At 47.9% G+C, this 23357-nt stretch overlaps 1 protein-coding gene and 1 non-coding gene across 2 annotated transcripts in view; both read right to left on the bottom strand.

Annotated features, from left to right (window-relative positions):
- Nucleotides 1-30: 30 nt before the first annotated feature.
- Nucleotides 31-23357, bottom strand: part of Iqank1 (IQ motif and ankyrin repeat containing 1) — a 38409-nt gene continuing 15082 nt past the window's right edge. Inside the window, 11 exon segments of the mRNA XM_076556154.1 lie at nt 31-374; nt 466-600; nt 677-770; nt 1278-1386; nt 1616-1708; nt 1810-1864; nt 1956-2095; nt 5899-6068; nt 6071-6284; nt 6354-6518; nt 6741-6874. Of these exon segments, the coding sequence (XP_076412269.1) occupies nt 71-374; nt 466-600; nt 677-770; nt 1278-1386; nt 1616-1708; nt 1810-1864; nt 1956-2095; nt 5899-6068; nt 6071-6284; nt 6354-6518; nt 6741-6874 (1613 nt within the window). The 3' untranslated portion in view covers nt 31-70.
- LOC121824551 (U1 spliceosomal RNA) lies at nt 4359-4521 on the bottom strand. Its single transcript, XR_006066491.2, has one exon. It is a non-coding gene; the product is annotated as a U1 spliceosomal RNA (small nuclear RNA).

The following is a 23357-nucleotide window of genomic DNA, read 5'->3' as shown; positions in this document are numbered from 1 at the left end:
GCCTGGGTCCAGACTGGGGATGTGGACTGCTCACATAAATGCCTGGGGCACGTGCTTTATTGGGGTTCGACTAGAGTCCTCCACTGGACAGCTGCACGCGCACTGGGAGCAGGGTCTGCAGCTGGTCAGCTGGTGGCCACTGAACTCGGGTGACGAAGAAGAGGCGGAAGTGGTCCAGGCGTGCCTCTTGGAACTGGGAGGGGTCGTACTCGGGTCCGTCAGTGGGCCGCAGCAGGGACAGATAGCCCTCCTGCGCCAGCAGCCCTCGACTCAACAGCGCCTGCGCCAGGCCAGGCTGCACCGCCTCCAGCTGCTGCTGCACGACTGGGAACAGGTCCATTTCCCGCAGGTCAAACACCAGCGGCTTCCCGTACCTGCACGTGCGTCTGGTGAGGGGGCAGGTAAAGGCCGGGGGAGGGGGGGAGGGGGGGAGGGGGGGGCCGTCCTGGGCCCTGCCCGCCATACCTGATCGCCCCAAGCAGGGCCAGCCGGATCGTCTCGGGTCTCAAGTGCTCCGGGTTTACAGTGTCCACGTAGTTGGTGTCCTGATATCTCAGGAACGTGGCTGCCTGGCCAGAAGGGTCGATGACAAGAGGCCACCTGAAAGGCAGCCACCTGGTCACTGCCGTCCGTGGGCACCTCTGACTTTGTACCCACACCCAGCCTGGATACTGACCGTCCATCAGCTCGGATTCGGTCACCTACATCCTTCATCAGCACGTCGTGAAGCTCCGTGACCTTGCACTTGAGCCCAGGGGCTTCTGTCTCATCTGTGGAGGTGCCAGTCTGAGGAGCACGGGAAGTGCTAAATCCCTTCCCTGGCGTCTCCTCTCAGGGTCCCCCAGCTGCCCCACCACAGCCATGCCCACCCTCCCTGGTGTCTCCTCTCCGGGTCCCCCAGCTGCCCCACCACAGCCATGCCCACCCTCCTGGGTGTCACCTCTCTGGGTCCCCCAGCTGCCCCACCCACCACAGCCATGCCCACCCTCCTGGGTGTCACCTCTCAGGGTCCGCCAGCTGCCCCACCCACCACAGCCATGCCCACCCTCCTGGGTGTCTCCTCTCCAGCTCCGCCAGCTGCCCCACCACAGCCATGCCCACCCTCCCTGGTGTCACCTCTCCGGGTCCCCCAGCTGCCCCACCACAGCCATGCCCACCCTCCCTGGTGTCTCCTCTCCGGGTCCCCCAGCTGCCCCACCCACCACAGCCATGCCCACCCTCCCTGGTGTCTCCTCTCCGGGTCCCCCAGCTGCCCCACCCACCGCAGCCATACCCACCCTCCTGGGTCTGCTCCCGCAGCTCCAGCCTGGCCATGGCCAGCGTCTCCTCAGCCTTTTGTGCCTCCTGCCGCAGCCTGTCCACTTGGGCTTCTGCGTCCTTGATGGCCTAGAAAAGGGGCCACGCCGACCATTGCTCTCCCCGTCCCCTCGGCGTCACCACCTGCTTTGTGGGAGGGTGGGAGGGTGGGGGTGGCTGCCCAGGTACAAGAGGTCAGTACCTGCCAGGACCTCCTGGCTCTCCACCCATGCCCCCCAAGGAGGTTTGGAAGGGGAGCCCCCAGAGTGGTGTGGGGGCATGGGGAGGTGTAGGAAGCACAGAGGCGGGGGAGCCCCACCTGCAGTGTGAGCTCCGTCTTGCCCATGCCCTTCCTCTCACACTTATCGTGCTCCGTGATCCTCCGGTTGAGCTCACAGTAGGCCTGTTGTAGCTGCGGGCAGACAAGGCTTGCAGCAACTCACCCCCGCCTGACCCTTCAGCTCCCCCACCCCACCCCTCCCCGCCCGGAGGGAGGCCTAGATCACAGCTCACCTCCTTGTGACACCTCTGCTGCTCCTTAGCCAGCTCCTGCACCTTGATGTTGATGCTGCGGTGGGAAGAAGCCGGCTGGTCAAAGTCGGCCATGTTGTTTGCCATCATCCGCCCCCCTGCGCCCCGTCCCCCCCCCCTCGGCGCACCGCTTGGCCTCGGCCTCCTTGTGCTTCTGGATCTCCTGAGCCCTGCGCTCCTTCTCAGCCTCCATGTTCTGGAGCATGGCTTCTGTGAGGCTCAGGTCCCACGACTGCAGCACGCTGGCCACGGTCACCAGCGAGGCCACCTGAGTGAGGACAAGGCATTTGGGGCGTGGAGCCGTGTGTGTCTGAGTGGCCTGCCGGCCTAGGAAGGAGGCGCTTCCTTTTTAAGAGGAAAGGCTAGGGTGCCGTGGCTGGGAACCGAGAGATCACAAGCCAAGACCACAGGTCCCCTGGGCAAACTGTCCACATCCAAGCAGGACCTGGCTCCAGGGGCAGAGCTCCCAGGGCCACTTTTGCCCCTCTCCAACTGCCCACCAACCAGGCTGGCCTCCATCTACCACTCATGCTAGGCCATCAGGGCCTCTAGGCTGCCCGCACTACAGGCACAGACACCGTTGTCTGGAATTGCTGTAATCTGCTGTCCGCCTGAAGACCTGCCCTTCTAGGACACAACCTCTAAGAGCCACAGAGACCTGGGTGTGACGGTTTACACGTGTGACCTCAACATTCTCTTCCTAGCCTGGCTGTGAAAAGCAGAGATGATGCTCGTGAGGTCACAGGAAGAAGAGGGATGGTGAGGCCTGGCAGACTCGGCCATCATCCACAGATACCGGAGGAGAGATGGAGAAGGGTCTACACAGAGGGCTGTGAGCCTCAGGAAGGCTGGGGACGCGGCTGACCCGCACGAAGTACGTCTGTCCAGCCCCCCTCGTGCCGATGCCTTAGAGTCAGGCCCTGTCTGTTGGCCCCAACTTGGCTCAAAGCCCGACAGAGACAAACGCATAATCTTTCAGATTCAGCGGCTTTGCAGGGAGCCCAAGTTTAGTTTTAGAAATTCAGGGACTGCCTGCTCTTCATCGCCTACCGATCAATACCCAGTTGCTGCAAGCCTCCGTCAAGACGCCGCCCCCGAGGGCTGCCTGGGCTCTTCACTGCCAGCATTGCCCTTCACAGATCTGAGCTCCTTGGTGTTGAGCGACATCAGATGGCAGTGGCCCACCCACCACCTACAGAGGGTATGCCTCTGACACCTTTGTCCAGTGTCTTCTCTGGTCAGCTCCATCCTTGGACATCATAGCACCCATGTCCTCGCCTCTAGATCCCTCCTGTTTGACGCCTCCTTGGACAGATCCATCCTGGACCCCTTCCTTAAAATCACCACTCTCCGCCTGTCCACCCTAGGAACACAGCCTCTTACCCTCTCCACTTCTCACGTTTCCTTACAGTTTTATACTATGGAGTGGACTATCCACGGGCACTTATCTAAAAGAATAGTTATTGAGAACTATGTGCCAGGATTTTTGCCAAGGAACTTGATGGTTATCTGTGGTCCCGCAGTGGATAGAAGAGCTGCACTCAGTGGAAACCAAGAGCACCAGAGAGCGGCGTGGTGCGTTGATGGGTGTCCCCTGAGCAGGTCGGTGGTTTAATAAGTTAATGAAGTGTCAGGATAAAGACTGAGCTAATTGAAAGGAAGACATAACACACGACATGTGGCAAGTTACTGCAGTTAACTGATGCCCGAGTCCGGCGAACATAAGAACGAGTTGATGAATTTACTCAATACAATCTTCTGGACCCACCACCTCAGCACGCCACTGTCCTTGTCCCCCCCCCCCCCCCCCCACACACACACAGCCACAACCACTCCTCTTCTCCCTTCTGTAAAAACCACCAATCTGTCCTCATTTCTATCATTTCACCACTTTGGGATGGAATCGCAGACTTAGCGCTGCAGGAGGGGCTTTTTCTCATAGATCCCTGGAGGGTTATGCGAGTTGCTGCCAATCACTGCCTCCATCCTCCTGGCTGAAAGGCGGTCCAAGCTGTGGGTGTGCCGGCTTTCACCATGAAAGGATATCTGGATCCGGACTGTGTCCAGTTTGGGGCTCTTGCCTTGCAAGCTTCAGTGGACATTGTTATGGGAACAGAAGCTTCAGTCCGCTGGGCTAAGTGCCCAGGGACGTGGCCGCTGAGGGACGCAGTGTGTTTTGAGGGACACAGTGTGTTTAGATCTTCAAAGTCCGCAGAGGAGCAGCCCTTGGTCGTGTGTGCAGCAAGGCATGAGACTCCAGGTTGTCTACAGCTTGCCAGCACCGGTTCACCCCTTCCGTCACTTCAGCTGTCACGGTGTGTGCTCACCCAGGACACGCTTCTCCCTGTCTGTCATGGCAGGACAACGTTTATTTGCTGTTGAGATGGAATTTGCTTATATGCCCCAGGGGAGTGTCCTTGGTGATATATGATTAGTGGCTGGTTTCTCCCCGTAGCTGGCCATTACTTCTTGTCAGGATCTTGTGAAAGGAAACTTTCCTTTCTTTTCTTTCTTCTTTCTTTTTTTCCCCTTCAGAGAAGACTGTGAATGTAGTCCCCCACCACCACTAATTATGCCATCGAGTTTCCCACATGTGGGGAAATCGCAGGGGTCAGCACATCTGGAGTGCAATGGATAAGCCTCGCCCTGGGAAAACACCTCTGTGATCACGGTGTCTCCCCTGCCCTTCTGTCTTCTCCGTGTGGTTTCTAAGAAGGCTTCTGCATGCCCTAGGGCCCAGAGATACTCCCTGTGTCCAAAAGCTTAGTGGTTCACTGTTTATGCTGAGATCTCAGCTCTGCTGAGTTGATTTTGTGTCCGGTATGAGACTCAGATCAGAACTCCTTTCTTGGCCTGTGGACTGCCAGTGAGTGGCTCTGGTACCTCGGGTTGAGATGGGTGTCCTTGTTGACAGCTAAGATTCAGGACACCTCCCCAATTACCAGCCCTGTGGCTGCCCAACTGACCCTCTGTGCCCGGAGCTCTTGGGCACTCTCTGAATCCCCAGACTCCTGCTGTACCGTTCACCTGTAGACTTCACCTGCTAGCCCAGGAGCTTAGGCTAGACCCCAGAGAAGCGTCCACAGGAAGCAAAGCCGGAAGGGGCGCCTGAGGCTGGGGGTCCCAGGCTGGGCAAAGAACCCGAGGTCCCTTCAAGGGGCGCAGAAGCAAGTGTTTGCCCAAAGGCCTGACACCCACCCTGCCATTGCCGGCAGCACCCTCAGCTTGAGGGGTGAGATATGGGGTGACTAGCTTTAAATTCAGGTGACCTAAAGGAAATAAAGGTGAGGTCAGGGGTGGTACCCAACACCTGTGACCCCAGAACTGTAGAGTCTAAGGCAGAAGGATCAGGATTGTTCCTGGCCAACCCGGGATATGAAGTGAGTCATTTTGTGTGTGTGTGTGTGTGTGTGTGTGTGTGTGTCTGTCTGTCTGTCTGTCTGTCTGTCTGTCTGTCTGTCTGTCTATGTCTCTGCGTGTAAACAAACAAACAGAAGGCAGAGGCACTTCCTGGCCTGGCTTCTCTGAGTTGCCCCACAGCTGAGTGAGCCTCAGCAGCGACCTCCGACCCGGACCGGGGACCCACGTGTTCCCAGTGCTCAGCCTGGGCACCACAGCACTCCCTCCAGCTGGGAGGCAGTTCCACCGACGGAGCCGGAAGACACAGGAAGTGCAAACTAGTTGGTGCATCCCCAGTTGCCTAAGCACCTGGGATACCTGGCCAACCTCTGAAGCCAGAGGACTGTTTCCTAATCTACCACAGCAGCTGTATGCTCGGGTAGCCAGCCAGAGCACTGATGGCGCTAAAATAAACTGCACAGAAGGTGTCCCCTAGCAGACCACAACCAATGTTCAGAAACCGGCGGCGGCGGGTGGGGTGGAACCAGATGCAGAACCTAGGGATCCCTGTATACTGTCGACATTTTTTTTTTCTCCTTATGAGACAGGTCTCTCTGCCAGGCTTCTGGCCTGGAACTCCTATCCACCCACTTGCCCAGTCCTGGGATTACAGATGTGCACCACCACACCAGAAACCTTTGGAATAGGGATGTGTGCATGCCAGGGCCACACCTGCTCCGGAGTGCTCCCGTCATCCGCGTACACCCGGGGGTCTGCTCCGAGCTTCAGAAGCACCTCCACGGCTTCCAGGTGGCCCCCAAAGGCAGCCCGGTAGAGCGGCGTGCGGCCGAAGGCGCCCTGCGGAAAGGGCTCCCTGAGCGCGGGCGGGGACCGGGCCACGCCGCCGCCGCGCGCACCGCGCCCACCTTGCTGTTGGGGTTGGCACCCAGCTCCGCCAGCAGCTGGATGGCCATGGGCTGCCCGCCCGCCGCCGCCTCGGACAGAGGCGTGTTCCCGTGGCTGTCCTCGCACTCCACAGTGGCCACGCGCCTCTGCAGCCGCCGAGCCTTGCCCGCCTCGTCGTGGCCCACGCCCTCGCGCGTCAGCAGCTGATCCACCTGGGCGCAGGGCAGTGTCACCCCGGCGCCCGCCCCTTCCCGCCCACCCGCCGCCGCCGCCGCACGGACCTCCTTAAGCACCGCGCGGATCTCGCCCAGGTCCCCTTCGAAGGCGGCCTCCAGCAGGCGGCGGCGGCGCTGCAGCTCCTCCCGCCGCGCGCGCTCCGCCGCCTCCTCCTGCTCGCGCTGCCGTCGCGCCTCCTCCTGCTCCCGGCGCACCATGGCCAGGTAGGCCTGCAAGACATGCATGACCCGTGGTCACCGTCCCCAACGCCCAGACCGCTGCCGCAGTGTCCGCAACTCACGGTCACTGTGCAATCCGGACATCATGCCCACAACCTTGAGGGCCCCGTCTAAAACCCAAAGGTCACGGCTCCCCTTCACACTCTGTCCAGACCTTCCCTCTTCCTCCGTCGGGTCCTGGCACCCAGGGTCTTGTGGCTGGGCCCTGCTCACCTCTCTCTGCAGCTTCTCCATTTCATCCAGGTACTCCTGGCGCTCCTTCTGACGGTGGGCCAGATCCTTTCGGGCCAGATGTTGCCGGAAGGCACACTGGATGATAAGGGCGGCTTTGTCCTCGGCGGTTAGGGCTGGAGTGAGGGAAGCAGAGATTTTGGTCCCCAGTCCTCCTTCCTAGCCACCACCCATGCAGCTTCTGGGGCCATATAGAGGACCTGGATGGTTCTCAGAAAGCATGAAGGCTGGATGCAGGGACCATGTCTGTCTCCCAACACTCAGGAGGACCTGTGGAGTCCAGGAGTTTGAAACCAGCCAGGGCTATGTGGTAGATAGTGTCTCAACAGTGATAAAAATTCCTAAACAGCTGAGTCAGAATAATGCTCCCTCAGTAGAACCAGGGAAGGAGAGCCAGCCAGGCTTGAACAGGAAGTCCACATCCCCTGGGGCCTGAAAATCGCAAGCAATCTGCAGCTGGAAAGATACGGTCTGGGAGAAGTTGTCGGAAGCCTCCAGGAAAGAACATCAAAACTGCCACTGGGTCCTCGGGGCTCCCCAACCAGAAGAGAGGCCCAACACATCCTCGAAGCCTGGTGGTTGCAGCTAAGCCATGAAGAACCCCCAAAGGGGAGGTTCTCAAGTGGTCTCAGGACATTCAGAAGAGGCGGTGAGTCTAGAACGTGAGCCTATATAGCCACACATTCAGGCCATTTTGCAGAAGTGTACCTGCTGCTGGCCTGGCACAGTGGCTTCCAGGAGCAGGGGATGGGGAGGACACCATGCAGTCCTTCCTGTCACTGGCTGTCACTGGTGAGAAAAGTCATGGGGACTACTGCACCCCACTGGGTCTCTCTGTGTCCCTTCCTCTGTGTGTGTGTGTGTGTGTGTGTGTGTGTGTGTGTGTGTGTTTCTAGGTGGGTGGGGGGCAGCAGTGAGATCAGCAGCATTTAACAGAAAGCTGTGAAGAGTTAGAAGAATACGAGCAGACAAGCGAGGTGTCCAGAAGTAGCTTATGCACCCAGGATAGGTGAAAATCTTGTCTAACAGGGACTCCAAGACAGGCTGGGTAGACCGCCAGGATAAGTGAAAGATGAATCAGTGGGCGTCAGGAAAGAGACAGAAAACAGGACTTAGATGGACGGACACAAAGAGATTCAGGAGCGGGAAGACTGGGCAATGTAGTTCGGCTCGGCAGAGAGAGGAGGTCCCAGGTGGGTGGCTCAGTTGAAGAACAGCATAGAGCAGAAACCAGGGAGAAAAAAACAGAGCACGGCACAAAGTCATCTGATTACCTAGGACCTCCAGGACGCAGGCAGACCGTGGAAGGAAGAGACCATGCTTAGAGAATCAAAAAGTCCAAAAATGGAGCCGACCCCGTGGCCCACGCGGGAAGGTCACTTGATCCAAGGGGTTGGAGACTAACCTGGGCCACGGTGAGAACCCCTCTCAACCATTCCCCCAAACAAAAAGAAGACCCAGAAATCCATCGTGTGTGTGCAGGTGCGCATGGCTGACTGGCCAGCGATCCCAGGGACCCTCCTGCTTCTGACGCTCCAGGGCTGGAACTACATGGGTTTTGGGGATTGAACTCAGGTTCAGTGTCTGTGGTGCAAGCCATTTGCTGAATGCACCATCTCCCGGTCCCCAGAAAGGAATCTTTTGATTCGGCCTTTGGTGGGTACGGTAAGCAAACCCCCCACCACCGAGCTATACCCGGGCCCTATTTTATTTTGTTTGTTTATTAATTAATTTTTTATTTATTTATTTTCGAGACAGGGTTTCTCTGTGTAGCCCTGGCTATCTTGGAACTCACTTTGTAGACCAGGCTGGCCTCGAACTCACCGAGATCCACCTGCCTATGCCTCCCGAGTGCTGGGATTAAAGGTGTGTGCCACTGCCACCACCCCGATTTTGTTGTTGTTGTTGTTGTTTTGAGATAGGTCACAGCAATAAGACAAGTGACTAAGACATTTAAGATTCCTCCAAATGGGCTGGAGAGATGGCTCAGAGGTTAAGAGCACTGACTGCTCTTCCAGAGGTCCTGAGTTCAATTCCCAGCACCCACATGGTGGCTCACAACCGTCTGTAATGAGATCTGGTGCCCTCTTCCATATACATAATAAATAAACAAATCTTTAAAAAAAAAAAAAAAAGAAGAAGAAGAAGAAGAAGAAGAAGAAGAAGAAGAAGAAGAAGAAGAAGAAGAAGAAGAAGAAGATTCCTCCAAATGTTTCATTGGGAATGCAAAGGGCCTCCAAAATAGGCAACTGGAGAAAGAAGATACGATTGAAAACAAAATGACAGCCGGGCAGTGGTGGCACATGCTTTTAGTCCTAGCACTTGGGAGGCAGAGGCAGAGAGATCACTGAGTGAGAGGCCAGTCTGGTCTACAGAGTGAGTCCCAGGACAGCAAGGACTAAACAGAGAAACTCAGTCTTGGGGGGGAAAAACCCACAAAGATGTTTGAGGAATTAAAAGGGAAAACTGAAAACTTTTATAAGAGAACTGGACCCAGTTATAAACTCTAGAGTGTAAACAAGCAAAACTCAGAGCTCAGAGCTCAGCAGGGATGGGCATGGTGGCACAAGCCTTTAACCCCATCACTTGAGAGCCAGAAATAGGTGTGTTTCTGTGAGTTCCAGAACAGCCTGGGTTACGCCAAGAGAACCTCTGGAAAATAACCACAAAAGAACTCAGCTGGGGCCCAGTGTGGTGGTGGTGCATGCCTTTAATCCCAGCATTTGGAGACCAGACCTAGGCAAGTGGATCTCTGAGTTCAAGACCAGCCTGGTCTACATTTAGTGAGTTCCAATCCAGACAGAGGGACATAATGAGATCCTGTTTCAAAACAAAACTAAACAAATTAAGAACTCAGTTAAGCTGGGCAGTGGTGGCACATGCCTTTAATCCCAGCAATCAGGAGGCAGAGGCAGGCAGATCTCTGTGAGTTTGAGGCCAGCCTGGGCTACAGAGTGAGTTCCAGGAAAGGCACAAAGCTACACAGAGAAACCCTGTCTTGAAAAACCAAAAAAAAAAAAAAAAAAAAAAAAAAAAGAACTCAGTCAAGTGTTAAGTGTAACAGCATAATACAAAGAGCTGAAGTTAGAATTAGTAATAAATATTAGGAAAAAGACAGGGACAAAAGACAATGGCTAATGCGGGTATAACTGGAATAACACATAGACTATCGATGTTGCAAGACAGGTTTTTGAGACAGGGTTTCTCTGTGTAGCCCAGGCTGTCCAGGAACTCGATTTGTAGACCAGGCTGGCCTCAAACTCACAGAGATCTGACCACCTCTGCCTCCTGAATGCTGGGATTAAAGGTGTTTTGTTTGGTTGGAAGAGTTTTGAAAGCTAACAAAAGCCATCAAGTCACGGCATTGAAATGCATTTTGAACCTCAAGAATGGTAAATACAAAAGTAAGCAAGCACCCAAAAACCACAGAGTCAGAGAAAGCGGCCAAAACCGAGAGGGGAGGCGAATACACTCAAAGAATCGATACATTTATTAAAAAGCAAAAATAAACAGCAGTAGCACATGTATGCTTCTGGATACAAAAAGGCATGCTTCAGACAGATGGGAGCCATGACAAATTAGACTCGTAGCTTCATGAAAGGATGAAGCAAATAAAAAGACATGTGTGACTAAACACACACAAAACAGTAATGCCACTGTCAGATTCTATGAGAGTTACAGGTAAAATGCAGACGTACAAAAACAGCACAGGAGAACCACACAGCATCCCACAACACTGCGCCCGTCTCCTGTCTCATGGCTCCGATGCTCTTTCTGCCCTCTCTTCGATGATGTGCCCTGAGCCTTGCAGAGGCCGACATAGATGCTTATGGCCTGCGCATTCAACACCACTTTCTCAGCACTCTGACCAGTTATGAGTCTCTGCAGTTACTGCTGCCCACTACAAAAACGACGAAAAGAACTTTTCTAACTGTGGTGGTCTGAACAAGGATGGGCCAATAGGCTCCTGTATTTGGACACTCAGTCACCAGAAAGTGGAACTGTTTGAAAGGATTAGAAGGATTAGGAGGTGTGGCCTTTTTGGAACAGGTGTGTGGCTCTGTTGGAGGAAGTGTGTCACTGAGGGTGGGCTTTGAGGTTTTAAAAGCCCATGCAGGGCCCCGTGCCTCTCTTGGCCTGTAAATGAGGATGTACTGGGCTGGAGAGATGGCTCAGAGGTTAAGAGCACGGACTGCTCTTCCAGAGGTCCTGAGTTCAATTCCCAGCAACCACATGGTGGCTCACAACCATCTGTAATGAGATCTGGTGCCTCTTCTGGTCTGCAGTCATATATGCTGTATACATAATAAATAAATAAATAAATAAATAAATAAATAAATAAATAAATAAATAAATAAATAAATAAATAAAATGATATAAAATCAGGATGTACTATTACTTCTCCAGCACCATGTCTGCCCTGCATGTTGCTATGCTTCCCACAGTGATGATAATGGACTAACCCTCTGAAACTGTAAGCCAGCCCTCAATGAAATTACACACACACACACACACACACACACACACACACACATGAATTGCCTTGGTCATGGTGTCTCTTAACAGCAACAGAACTATGACTAAGACACTAACTGAAGCTGACAGCAGCACTCATCTATGCATAAACATCATTACCTAGTCACATCATAGCCATTTACCAAAACAACAACAGTGTCTTCCCCACCAGGGTCCATGACCTCACCAGCCGTGGGTGGTGTTTGGCGAGCTTCACGGTACCGGATGGGAGCTCCCTCCAGTGAAGCAGGCCTCAGATCCAACCAGAAAGCCGTTGGTTGCTCCACAGCAGACCCGCCACTATTGCGTGAATGGACACATCTTGCCTGGACAGTCAGCCGGGCCGCGGCGTCCACAGCTGTGTTAGCCTGTTTGGTGAGCTCCCTCCCCCAGCAGCCTGCACAGCCCCTTCCAGCGTGGAAAGGCCACAGGGAGGGAGCTTCCAGATCAGCTCCAGCTTGATTTCTCTGTGTCTTCAGCAATAGGTTCTTCCCATCTAGTCCCAGTGGGCAGCCGACCGCACTGGCATTTGAATGTATTGTGGGAGCCGAGGGGGGCTCCCTGACCTGCAAATCTTTGGGTGGTAGCTCATGCCTGGCACTGAAATTTTCATTTGACAATCTATAGCTTCTGGAAACTTCTTTATCTAACCACTCGGGGACCTCCATTCAAACTTTAAAAAAGGAAGTGTTGGTTGTAAATTAGATTACCAAATATTGGTTTCCTTGTGGCTTTTTTGTACAACTTCAGTTTGGGTTTACCTCCCCCCACTCCCTCTTCCTGTCCCCTCCTCATTTAAGGGTTTTTCACCCTGAGTATTCCCCATTTCATTTTCATATCACATGTGTTTTATTACTCTCCTCCCCATGACCTAAAGTGTCTTTTCCCCTCTCCTGGGCCCTTGTCTAGTTTCTTGCCTTAAATACACTCACTTCCACATCATGAGTGGAAAATGAGAAGGTAGGGATCGTAGTGATGGCACAGCAGTTAAGAGGATACAGATTTGGTTCTGAGCACCCACATGGTGGTACAACCATCTGTAACTCCAGTCCAGAGGATCTGATGCCCTCTTTTGACCTCCACAGGTACCACGTGTTGCACAGACATATATGCAGGGAAAACGCATATGAACACATAAAATAAATACATCTAAATTTTTTTAATTAGAAAGTAGAACAGAATATACTTGTTTCTGAACCTGGGTTAGCTCACTTAATGTAATATTTCCCAATTACATCCATTTTTCTTACAGATTCCATTTTTTTTTACAGCTGAATAAGATTCTACTGTGTATATGTACCACCCTTTCATTATCCATTCATCACCTGACGATCATAGGCTGATTCCATTCCCTAGCTGCTGGGAATAATAGAGCAGCAGTGAATATACAAGTGTCCCCGTGGTCAGACACTGTTGTGGAACATTATTTTAAGATGTGTTAAATTTGTTTATGCTGTGGAACATTTGCTTCAATGGTGCAAAGATGTGTTGCATTATTTTATGTTACATTTGTTTAACTCTGTGAAGCTGGGTTACTTTGCCTGTCTAAAACACTTGATTGGTCTAATAAAGAGCTAAATGGCCAATAGCAAGATAGGAGAAAGGATAGGTGGGGCTGGCAGGCAGAGAGAAGAAATAGGAGAAAAAGAGAGAGAAAGATCTAGGAGCAAGAGAAGGAGGAGGACTCCAGGGGCCAGCCACCCAGCTACACAGCCACCCAGCTACCCAGCAAGCCACGGAGTAAGAAGTAAAGGAAGGTATACAGAAATAGAGAAAGATGAAAGCCCAGAAGCAAAAGATAGATGAGATAATTTAAGTTAAGAAAAGCTGGCTAGAAACAAACCAAGCTAGGCCAGGCATTCATAAGAAATAATAAGTCTCCATGTGTATTTATTTGGGAGCTGGGTGCCAGCCCCCCCCCCAAAGAGCCAAAAGAGAAAAGAGTGAAAGCAACCAACAACAGGACACAGGCTTGTGGCCCCGGAGTGGTGGGCTGGACACAGGGGAGTTTGTTCTATTTTACGTTTCAGTTTAGTGGCTGCACTAGTTAGGACTCTTGCCAGCAATGCATAAGGGCTCCATTTTGTTCAACGTCCTCCCTAACATTTTTTTTTCATTTTTATTTATTTATTTATTTTTGTATTATCAGCTTGATACAGTACACATTCTTATCCTAATAGTGAAATGTTTCATTGAGGCTTGCCCAGTGATTGAGTAAAACCAAAACTTATAAGCCACAGTCGTCCTAGGGTCCCCCCTGCTATGTAGCCTCCCTGGATCTGTGGAATGCAGTCTGATTGTTCTTTGCTTTATATCTAGTATCCACTTATGAGTGAGTACAAACCATGTTTGTCCTTCTGGGTTTGGGTTACCTCACTCAGGATGATATTTTCTAGTTTCATCCATTTGCCTGCAAATTTCATGCTTTCATTGTTTTTCTCTGCTGAGTAGTACTCCATTGTGTATATGTACCACATTTTCTTAATCCATTCTTCAGTTGACGGGCATCTAGGTTATTTCCAGGTTATGGCTATTACAAATAGTGCTGCTATGAACATAGTTGAGCATGTATCTTTGTGGAAAGATTGAGCATTCCTTGGGTCTATGCCCAAGAGTGGTATGGCTGGGTCTTGAGGTAGTTCGATTCCCAATTTTCTGAGAAACCGCCATACTGATTTCCACAGTGGTTGTACAAGTTTGCATTCCCACCAACAGTGGAGGAGTGTTCCCTTTGCTCCACATCCTCTCCAACATTGACTGTCATTGGTGTTTTTGATCTTAGCCATTCTGACAGGTGTAAGGTGGTATCTCAGAGTCGTTTTGATTTGCATTTCTCTGATGATTAAGGATGTTGAGCATTTCTTTAACTGTCTTTCAGCCATTTGTGATTCTTCTTTTGAGAATTCTCTGTTTAGTTCTTTAGCCCATTTTTAAATTAGATTATTCAGTATTTTGATGTCTAGTTTCTTGAGTTCTTCATATACTTTGGAGATCAGTCCTCTTTCAGATGTGGGGTTGGTGAAGATCTTTTCCCATTCTGTAGGCTGTCTTTTTGTCTTATTGACCGTGTCTTTTGCCCTACAGAAGCTTCTCAGTTTCAAGAGGTCCCATTTATTAATTGTACTCAGTGTCTGTGCTGCTGTTGTTATATTTAGGAAGTGATCTCCTGTGTCAATGCATTCAAGAGTACTTCCTACTTTCTCTTCTATTAAGTTTAGTGTAACTGGATTTATGTTGAGGTCTTTGACCCACTTGGACTTGAGTTTTGTGCATGGTGACAGATATGGATCTATTTGTAATCTTTTACATATTGACATCCAGTTATGCCAGCACCATTTGTTGAAGATGCTTTCTTTTTTCTATTGTATAGTTGTGGCTTCTTTGTCAAAAATCAGGTGTTCATATGTGCGTGGATCAATGTCAGGGTTTTCAATTCAATTCCATTGGTCTGTATGTCGGTTTTTATGCCAGTACCAAGCTGTTTTTATTACTATAGCTCTATAGAAGAGCCTGAGGTCAGGGATGGTGATGCCTCCAGAGGTTGCTTTATTATACAGGATTCCTTTAGCTATCCTGGGTCTTTTGTTTTTCCACATGAAGTTGAGTATTTTTCTTTCCAAGTCTGTGAAGAATTGTGTTGGGATTTTGATGGGGATTGCATTGAATCTGTAGATTGCTTTTGGTAAGATTGCCATTTTTACTATGTTAATCCTACCTATCCATGAGCATGGGAGATCCTTCCATTTTCTGATATCTTCTTCAATTTCTTTCTTTAGAGATTTAAAGTTCTTATCAAAAAGGTCCTTCACTTGTTTAGTTAGTGTTATCCCAAGGTATTTTATATTATTTGTGGCTATTGTAAAGGGTGATGTTTCTCTGACTTCTTTCTCAGCCCTTTTATCATTTGTGTATAGGAGGGCTACTGATTTTTTTGAGTTGATTTTGTATCCTGCCACTTTACTGAAGGATTTTATCAGCTGTAGGAGTTCCCTGGTAGAGTTTTTGGGGTCACTTATGTATACTATCATATCATGTGCAAATAGTGAAAGTTTGACTTCTTCCTTGCCAATTTGTATCCCTTTGATCTCCTTTTGTTGTCTTATTGCTTTAGCTAGAACGTCAAGTACTACATTGGATAGATATGGGGAGAGTGGACAGCCTTGTCTTGTTCCTAATTTTAGTGGAATCGCTTTGAGTTTCTCTCCGTTTAATTTGATGGTGGCTGTTGACTTGTTATAAATTACCTTTATTATGTTTAGGAATGTTTCTTGTATTCCTGATCTCTAAGACCTTTATCATGAAGGGGTGTTGGATTTTGTCAAAGGCTTTTTCAGCATATAATGAGATGATCATGTGGTTTTTTTTCTTTCAGTTTGTTTATATGGTGTATTACATTGACAGATTTTCATATGTTGAACCACCCTTGCATCCCTGGGATGAATCCTACTTGATCATGGTGGATAATTTTTTTGATGTATTCTTGGATTCGGTTTGCCAATATTTTGTTGAGTATTTTTGCATCAGTGTTTATGAGGGAGATTGGTCTGTAGTTCTCTTTCTTTGTTGCATCTTTGTTTTCTTGTTTGTTTGTTTTTCCAGACAGGGTTTCTCTGTTTAGCCCTGGCTGTCCTGGATCTTGCTCTGCAGACCAGGCTGGTCTCGAACTCACAGAGATCCGCCTGCCTCTGCCTCTCAAGTCCTGGGATTAAAGGCGTGCGCCACAACCGCCCTGCTATCAGTTGTTTTCTTGATGGTAGCCATTTTGATTGAATTGAGATGGGATGTAAGAGTTTTAGGTTTCATTTTCCTGATGGCTACTGATGTTAAACACTTTAAAAAATATCTATTGGCTGGTTTTGTTTGGTTTTTCCAGACATGGTCTCTCTGTGTAACCCTGGCTATTGTAGATGTATTTCCTCTTTTAAGAATGCTCTGTTCACCCCTGGGTGGTGATGACACACGCCTTTAATCCCAGCACTCAGGAGGTAGAGACAGGCATATCTCTGAGTTCGAGGCCAGCTTGGTCTACAGAGTGACTTTCAGGAAAGGCTCCAAAGCCACACAGAGAAAGCCTGTCTCAAAACAAAACAAAACAAACAAACAAAAAAGAATGCTCTGTTCAGTCCCTTAGCACATTTTGTGACTGGGTTGTTTGTTGATGTTCAGTTTCCTGAGCTCTTTGCATGTTCCAAAGGACTGGTCGTCTGTCTGATGTACAGCTGGCAAGGTTACCTCCCATCCTGTACGCTGCCTCTTCGCTTGCCTGTTTCCTCTGCTGTAAGCTCTTTAATGTCTTGAGATTCCACTTATCAATTCTTGGACCGGTTTTCTGAGTAACAGCTACAAAATGGCACACACAGTTTCCAAATTCTCACAGACTGTAACAACTTCTGCCACTGTGCAAACAAATGATCCCAAAGTCGCTTATCTCTGATTTTTTTAAAAACTTTCCACTCTTTTTGTTTGTTTGTTTGTTTTCAAGACAGCGTTTCTCTGTGTAGCTTTGGAGCCTGTCCTGGATCTCACTCTTGTAGACCAGCCTATTCTCGAACTCACAGAGATCTGCCTGGCTCTGTCTGCCTCCTGAGCGCTGGGATTAAAGGCATGTGCCACCACTGCCCAGCTATTTACTTTCCACTCTTAAAAATCTTTTATCTCGATTCCGGATGAGGACTCAGAGGCCTCCAGTCTGAGGAGACAAGACCAGCTGAGGATCCGGCGAGGCCCGGCGGCAGAGACAAGCAGACGCAGGTAGGCCTGCGGCGGGGGCCGGTGGAGGTAGACGGGCCCAGCGGCAGCCCGCTGAGGTAGACGTGCAGCGGCCGACAGGGACATTCAGACCCAGCGGCAGCCGGCAGAGACATTCAGGCCCAGCGGCGGCCCACAGAAGTAGACGGGCCCAGCGGCGGCCCGCTGAGGTAAACGGGCCCGGCGGCAGCGGCCGACAGGGACATTCAGGCCCAGCGGCGGCCCACAGAGGTAGACAGGCCCGGCGGCAGAGACAAGCAGACGCAGGTAGGCCTGCGGCGGCGGCCCGCGGAGGTAGACGGGCCCAGCAGCAGCCCGCTGAGGTAGACGGGCCCAGCGGCGGCAGCCTCAGGCCGGGCGGCAGCCGGCAGAGACATTCAGGCCCAGCGGCGGTCCACAGAGGTAGACAGGCCCGGCAGCGGAGACAAGCAGACACAGGTAGGCCTGTGGCGGCGGCCTGTGGAGGAAGACGGGCCCAGCGGCAGCCCGCTGAGGTAGACGTGCAGCGGCCGACAGGGACATTCAGGCCCGGTGGCGGCCCCCAGAGGCAGACAGACCCAGCGGTAGCTGACAGGGACATACAGGCCCGGCGGCGGACCGCAGACGTAAACAGGCCCAGGGACGGAGACAAGCAGACACAGCTTGGAACAGGGACGCCCCTAACCCCAACATCTGGGGAAGAAGCTATCTCCGTGGGTCAGAACCAGAACGAATCTGAACACTCCGTCTGAGGACAACCCAGGGCCCAGCTGCTGATCCTGTGAAACCCAACAACTTGGAGGTGTTGGTGAGACTACCCTGCTCAGCTGAAACCCATCTGGGAGAGGATTCAGATGCCTACAGCTTAAAGTCTGAAGAAACAAGATCAGCTGAGGAGTTGACAAATGAACAAAAAGTGACCTGAGAACACAGAAGAAGGCGCTACCCAGACACCAAACCAGATCACCAGAATCATAAGTATATAATTCACAGATCGAAATCAGCTGCCCCTGAAGAAATAGCCCAAAAGCACCAATTTAACCAAGAACCCCTACTAAACCAAGACTAAAAATTAGAACAAGAGAGGCACTCTCAGACACAGACACCACCTGCACCTCACAGAGGAAGAGATGAGTAGGCGCCAGTGCAAAAATACAGGCAACAACATAAAGACCTATATGGCAACATCAGAACCTAATGATTCTACACCTGCAAGACCTAAACATACCATGACAGAAGAAACAGAAGAAATCAACCCTAAAAATGACATTAAGAAGATGATAGAGGCCCTTAAAGAAGAAATAAAACATTCCCTCAATGAGGAAATAAAAACTTTCCTTAAAGAGGAATTGAAAAACTACCTTAAAGAGGAAATAAAAACTTTCCTTAAAGAGGAAATAAAAAACTCCCTTAAAGAGGAAATAAAAACTTCCCTTAAAGAGGAAATGAAAAACTCCATTAAAGAGGAAATAAAAAACTCCCTTAAAGAAATGGAAGAAAAAACGAACAAAAAATGGGAAGAAATCAAAGAAAGCCAAGAAAAAGCAATTAAACAGATGAAAGAAACATTCCAAGATCTGAAAAATGAATTTGAGACAATAAAGAAAACACATGCTGAGGGAATGCTGGAAATAGAAATCCTGACAAAACGAACAGGAACTACAGAAACGAGCATAACCAACCGATTGCAAGAGATGGAACAGAGAATCTCTGACACTGAAGACACGATAGAGAAAATAGATTCGTCAGTCAAAGAAAACAATAAAGACAAAAAAGTCCTAACACAAAACGTCCAGGAAATTTGGGACACCATGAAAAGACCAAACCTAAGAATAATGGGGATAGAAGAAGGAGAAGAATACCAACTCAAAGGCACAGAAAATATATTCAACAAAATCATAGAAGAAAACTTTCCTAACCTAAAGAAAGAAATACCTATGAAGATACAAGAAGCTTACAGAACACCGAATAGGCTGGATCCAAAAAAAAAAGTCCCCTCGCCACATAATAATCAAAACACTAAACACACAGAATAAAGAAAAAATATTAAGAGCTGCAAAGGAAAAGGACCAAGTAACATATAAAGGCAAACCCATCAGAATAACACCAGACTACTCAATAGAGACTATGAAAGATAGAAGATCATGGACAAACCTCATGCAGACACTAAGAGACCATGGATGCCAACCCAGACTATTATACCCAGCAAAACTCTTAATCACCATAGGCGGAGTAAACAAAATATTCCAGGATAAAACCAGATTTAATCAATACCTGTCCACAAACCCAGCCCTACAGAAAGCACTAGAAGGGAAAATTCAACCCAAAGAAGCTAAACACATCCATGAAAAATCAAGCAATAGATAATCCTACACCAACATACACCACAGAAGGACAACACAACACAACCAAAAAAATAACAGGAATTAACAATCACTGGTCATTAATATCCATCAATATCAATGGTCTCAACTCACCTATAAAAAGACACAGGCTAACAGAATGGATTAGAAAACAGGACCCATCCATATGCTGCATACAAGAAACACACCTTAACTCCAAAGACAGACACTACCTCCGAGTAAAGGGCTGGGAAAAGGTTTTCCAAGCAAATGGACCTAAGAAACAAGCTGGTGTAGCTATCCTAATATCTAATAAAATAGACTTCAAACTAAAATCAATCAAAAGAGACCAGGATGGACATTACATATTCATCACAGGAAAAATCCACCAAGATGAAGTCTCGATTCTAAACATTTATGCTCCAAATACAAAAGCACCCACATTCATAAAAGAAACACTACTAAAGTTTAAAACGCACATCAAACCCCACACATTAGTAGTGGGAGATTTTAACACACCACTCTCACCAAAAGATAGATCTACCAGACTGAAACTTAACAAAGAAATAAAGGACCTAACAGATGTTATGACTCAAATGGACCTAATAGATATCTACAGAATATTCCATCCTAACACAAAAGAATATACCTTCTTCTCAGCACCCCATGGAACCTTCTCAAAAATTGACCACATGCTTGGACACAAAACAAATCTCAACAGATACAAAAAAATTGGAATAACCTCCTGTATTTTATCAGACCACCAAGCCTTAAAGTTAGAACTCAATAACAACAAAAATTATAGAAAACCCACAAACTCATGGAAACTGAATAATACCCACCTGAAACATCAATGGGTCAAGGAAGAAATAAAGACAGAAATTAAAGAGTTCCTAGAATTCAATGAAAATGAAAGTACAACATACCCAAACTTATGGGACACTATGAAAGCAGTGCTAAGAGGAAAATTCATAGCTCTAAATGCACACATAAAGAAGATGGAGCAATCCCATACCAATGAATTAACAGCACAACTGAAAGCTCTAGAACAAAAAGAAACAAACTCACCCAGGAGAAATAGACGCCAGGAAATAATCAAATTGAGGGCTGAAATCAACGAAATAGAAAACAAGAGAACAATACAAAAAATCAATGAAACAAAGAGTTGGTTCTTTGAAAAAATCAACAAGATAGACAAACCACTAGCCAAATTAACCAAAAGGCAAAGAGAGAACACCCAAATTCACAAAATCAGAAATGAAAAGGGAGACATAACAACAGACAATGAGGAAATCCAGAGAATCATCAGATCATACTTCAAAAACCTGTACTCCACAAAAATGGAAAACCAGGAAGAAATGGACAATTTTCTGGATAAATACCAAATACCAAAATTAAATCAAGACCAGATAAACCATTTAAATAGACCAATAACCCCTAAAGAAATAGAAACAGTCATTAAAAGTCTCCCAACTAAAAAAAGCCCAGGACCAGATGGTTTCAGTGCAGAATTCTACCTGACTTTCAAAGAAGAACTAATACCAATCCTCTTCAAAGTGTTCCACACAATAGAAACAGAAGGAACACTACCAAACTCTTTTTATGAGGCTACAATTACCCTGATACCCAAACCACACAAAGATGCAACAAAGAAAGAGAACTACAGACCAATCTCCCTCATGAACATTGATGCAAAAATACTCAACAAAATATTGGCAAACCGAATCCAAGAATACATCAAAACAATCATCCATCATGACCAAGTAGGATTCATCCCAGGGATGCAAGGATGGTTCAACATACGGAAATCAGTCAATGTAATACACCATATAAACAAACTGAAAGAAAAAAACCACATGATCATCTCCCTAGATGCTGAAAAAGCCTTTGACAAAATCCAACACCCCTTCATGATAAAGGTCTTAGAAAGAATAGGAATACAAGGAACATTTCTAAACATAATAAAAGCAATTTATAGCAAGCCAACAGCAAACATTAAATTAAATGGAGAGAAACTCAAAGTGATACCACTAAATTCAGGAACAAGACAAGGCTGTCCACTCTCCCCATATTTATTCAATATAGTACTAGAAGTTCTAGCTAGAGCAATAAGACAACAAAAGGAGATCAAAGGGATACAAATTGGCAAGGAAGAAGTCAAACTTTCACTATTTGCAGATGATATGATAGTATACATAAGTGACCCCAAAAACTCTACCAGGGAACTTCTACAGCTGATAAACTCCTTCAGTAAAGTGGCAGGATACAAGATCAACTCAAAAAAATCAGTAGCCCTCCTATACACAAATGATAAAAGGGCTGAGAAAGAAGTCAGAGAAACATCACCCTTTACAATAGCCACAAATAATATAAAATACCTTGGGATAACACTAACTAAACAAGTGAAAGACCTTTTTGATAAGAACTTTAAATCTCTAAAGAAAGAAATTGAAGAAGATATCAGAAAATGGAAGGATCTCCCATGCTCATGGATAGGTAGGATTAACATAGTAAAAATGGCAATCTTACCAAAAGCAATCTACAGATTCAATGCAATCCCCATCAAAATCCCAACACAATTCTTCACAGACTTGGAAAGAAAAATACTCAACTTTATATGGAAAAACAAAAGACCCAGGATAGCTAAAAGAATCCTATACGATAAAGCAACCCTTGGAGGCATCACCATCCCGGACCTCAAACTCTACTATAGAGCTATAGTAATAAAAACAGCTTGGTACTGGTATAAAAACCGACATACGGACCAATGGAATCGAATTGAAGACCCTGACATTAATCCATGCACATATGAACACCTGGTTTTTGACAAAGGAGCCAAAACTATACAATGGAACAAAGAAAGTATCTTCAACAAATGGTGCTGGCATAACTGGATGTCAATATGTAAAAGATTACAAATAGATCCATATCTGTCACCATGCACAAAACTCAAGTCCAAGTGGATCAAAGACCTAAACATAAATCCAGTTACACTAAACTTAATAGAAAAGAAGATAGGAAGCACTCTTGAACGCATTGGCACTGGAGACCATTTCCTAAATAAAACACCGACAGCACAGACCCTGAGCACAACCATTAATAAATGGGACCTCTCAAAACTGAGAAGCTTTTGCAGGGCAAAAGACACAGTCAATAAGACAAAAAGACAGCCAACAGATTGGGAAAAGATCTTCACCAACCCCACATCTGACAGAGGATTGATCTCCACAATATATAAAGAACTCAAGAAACTAGACATCAAAGCACTGAACAGTCCAATTAAAAAATGGGCTAAAGAGCTAAACAGAGAATTCACAAAACAAGAACTACAAATGGCTGAAAGACATTTAAAGAAATGCTCAACATCCTTAATCATCAGAGAAATGCAAATCAAAACGACTCTGAGATACCACCTTACACCTGTTAGAATGGCTAAGATCAAAAACACCAATGACAACCAATGTTGGAGAGGATGTGGAGCAAAGGGAACACTCCTCCACTGTTGGTGGGAATGTAAACTTGTACAACCACTATGGAAATCAGTATGGCGGTTTCTCAGAAAATTAGGAATCAAACTACCTCAAGACCCAGCCATCCCACTCTTGGGCATATACCCAAAGAATGCTGATACATACCATAAAGATACATGCTCAGCTATGTTCATAGCAGCACTATTTGTAATAGCCAGAACCTGGAAACAACCTAGATGCCCATCAACGGAAGAATGGATGAAAAAAATGTGGTACATATACACAATGGAGTACTACTCAGCAGAGAAAAACAATGAAAGCATGAAATTTGCAGGCAAATGGATGGAACTAGAAAAAATCATCCTGAGTGAGGTAACCCAAACCCAGAAAGACAGTTATGGTATGTACTCACTCATTGGTGGATTCTAGATATAAAATGAACAATCAGACCACAACCCATAGAACCATAGAGGCTATATATATAGCATGGAGGTCCCTAGGACGACTGTGGCATATAATAAATTTCAGTTTTACTCAATTATTGA

This window comes from Peromyscus maniculatus, chromosome 20, assembly GCF_049852395.1.
Source record: "Peromyscus maniculatus bairdii isolate BWxNUB_F1_BW_parent chromosome 20, HU_Pman_BW_mat_3.1, whole genome shotgun sequence".
NCBI lineage: Eukaryota > Metazoa > Chordata > Mammalia > Rodentia > Cricetidae > Peromyscus > Peromyscus maniculatus.
The sequence above is the reverse complement of the archived record's forward strand: the minus strand, read 5'-3'. Positions and strand labels throughout refer to the sequence as shown.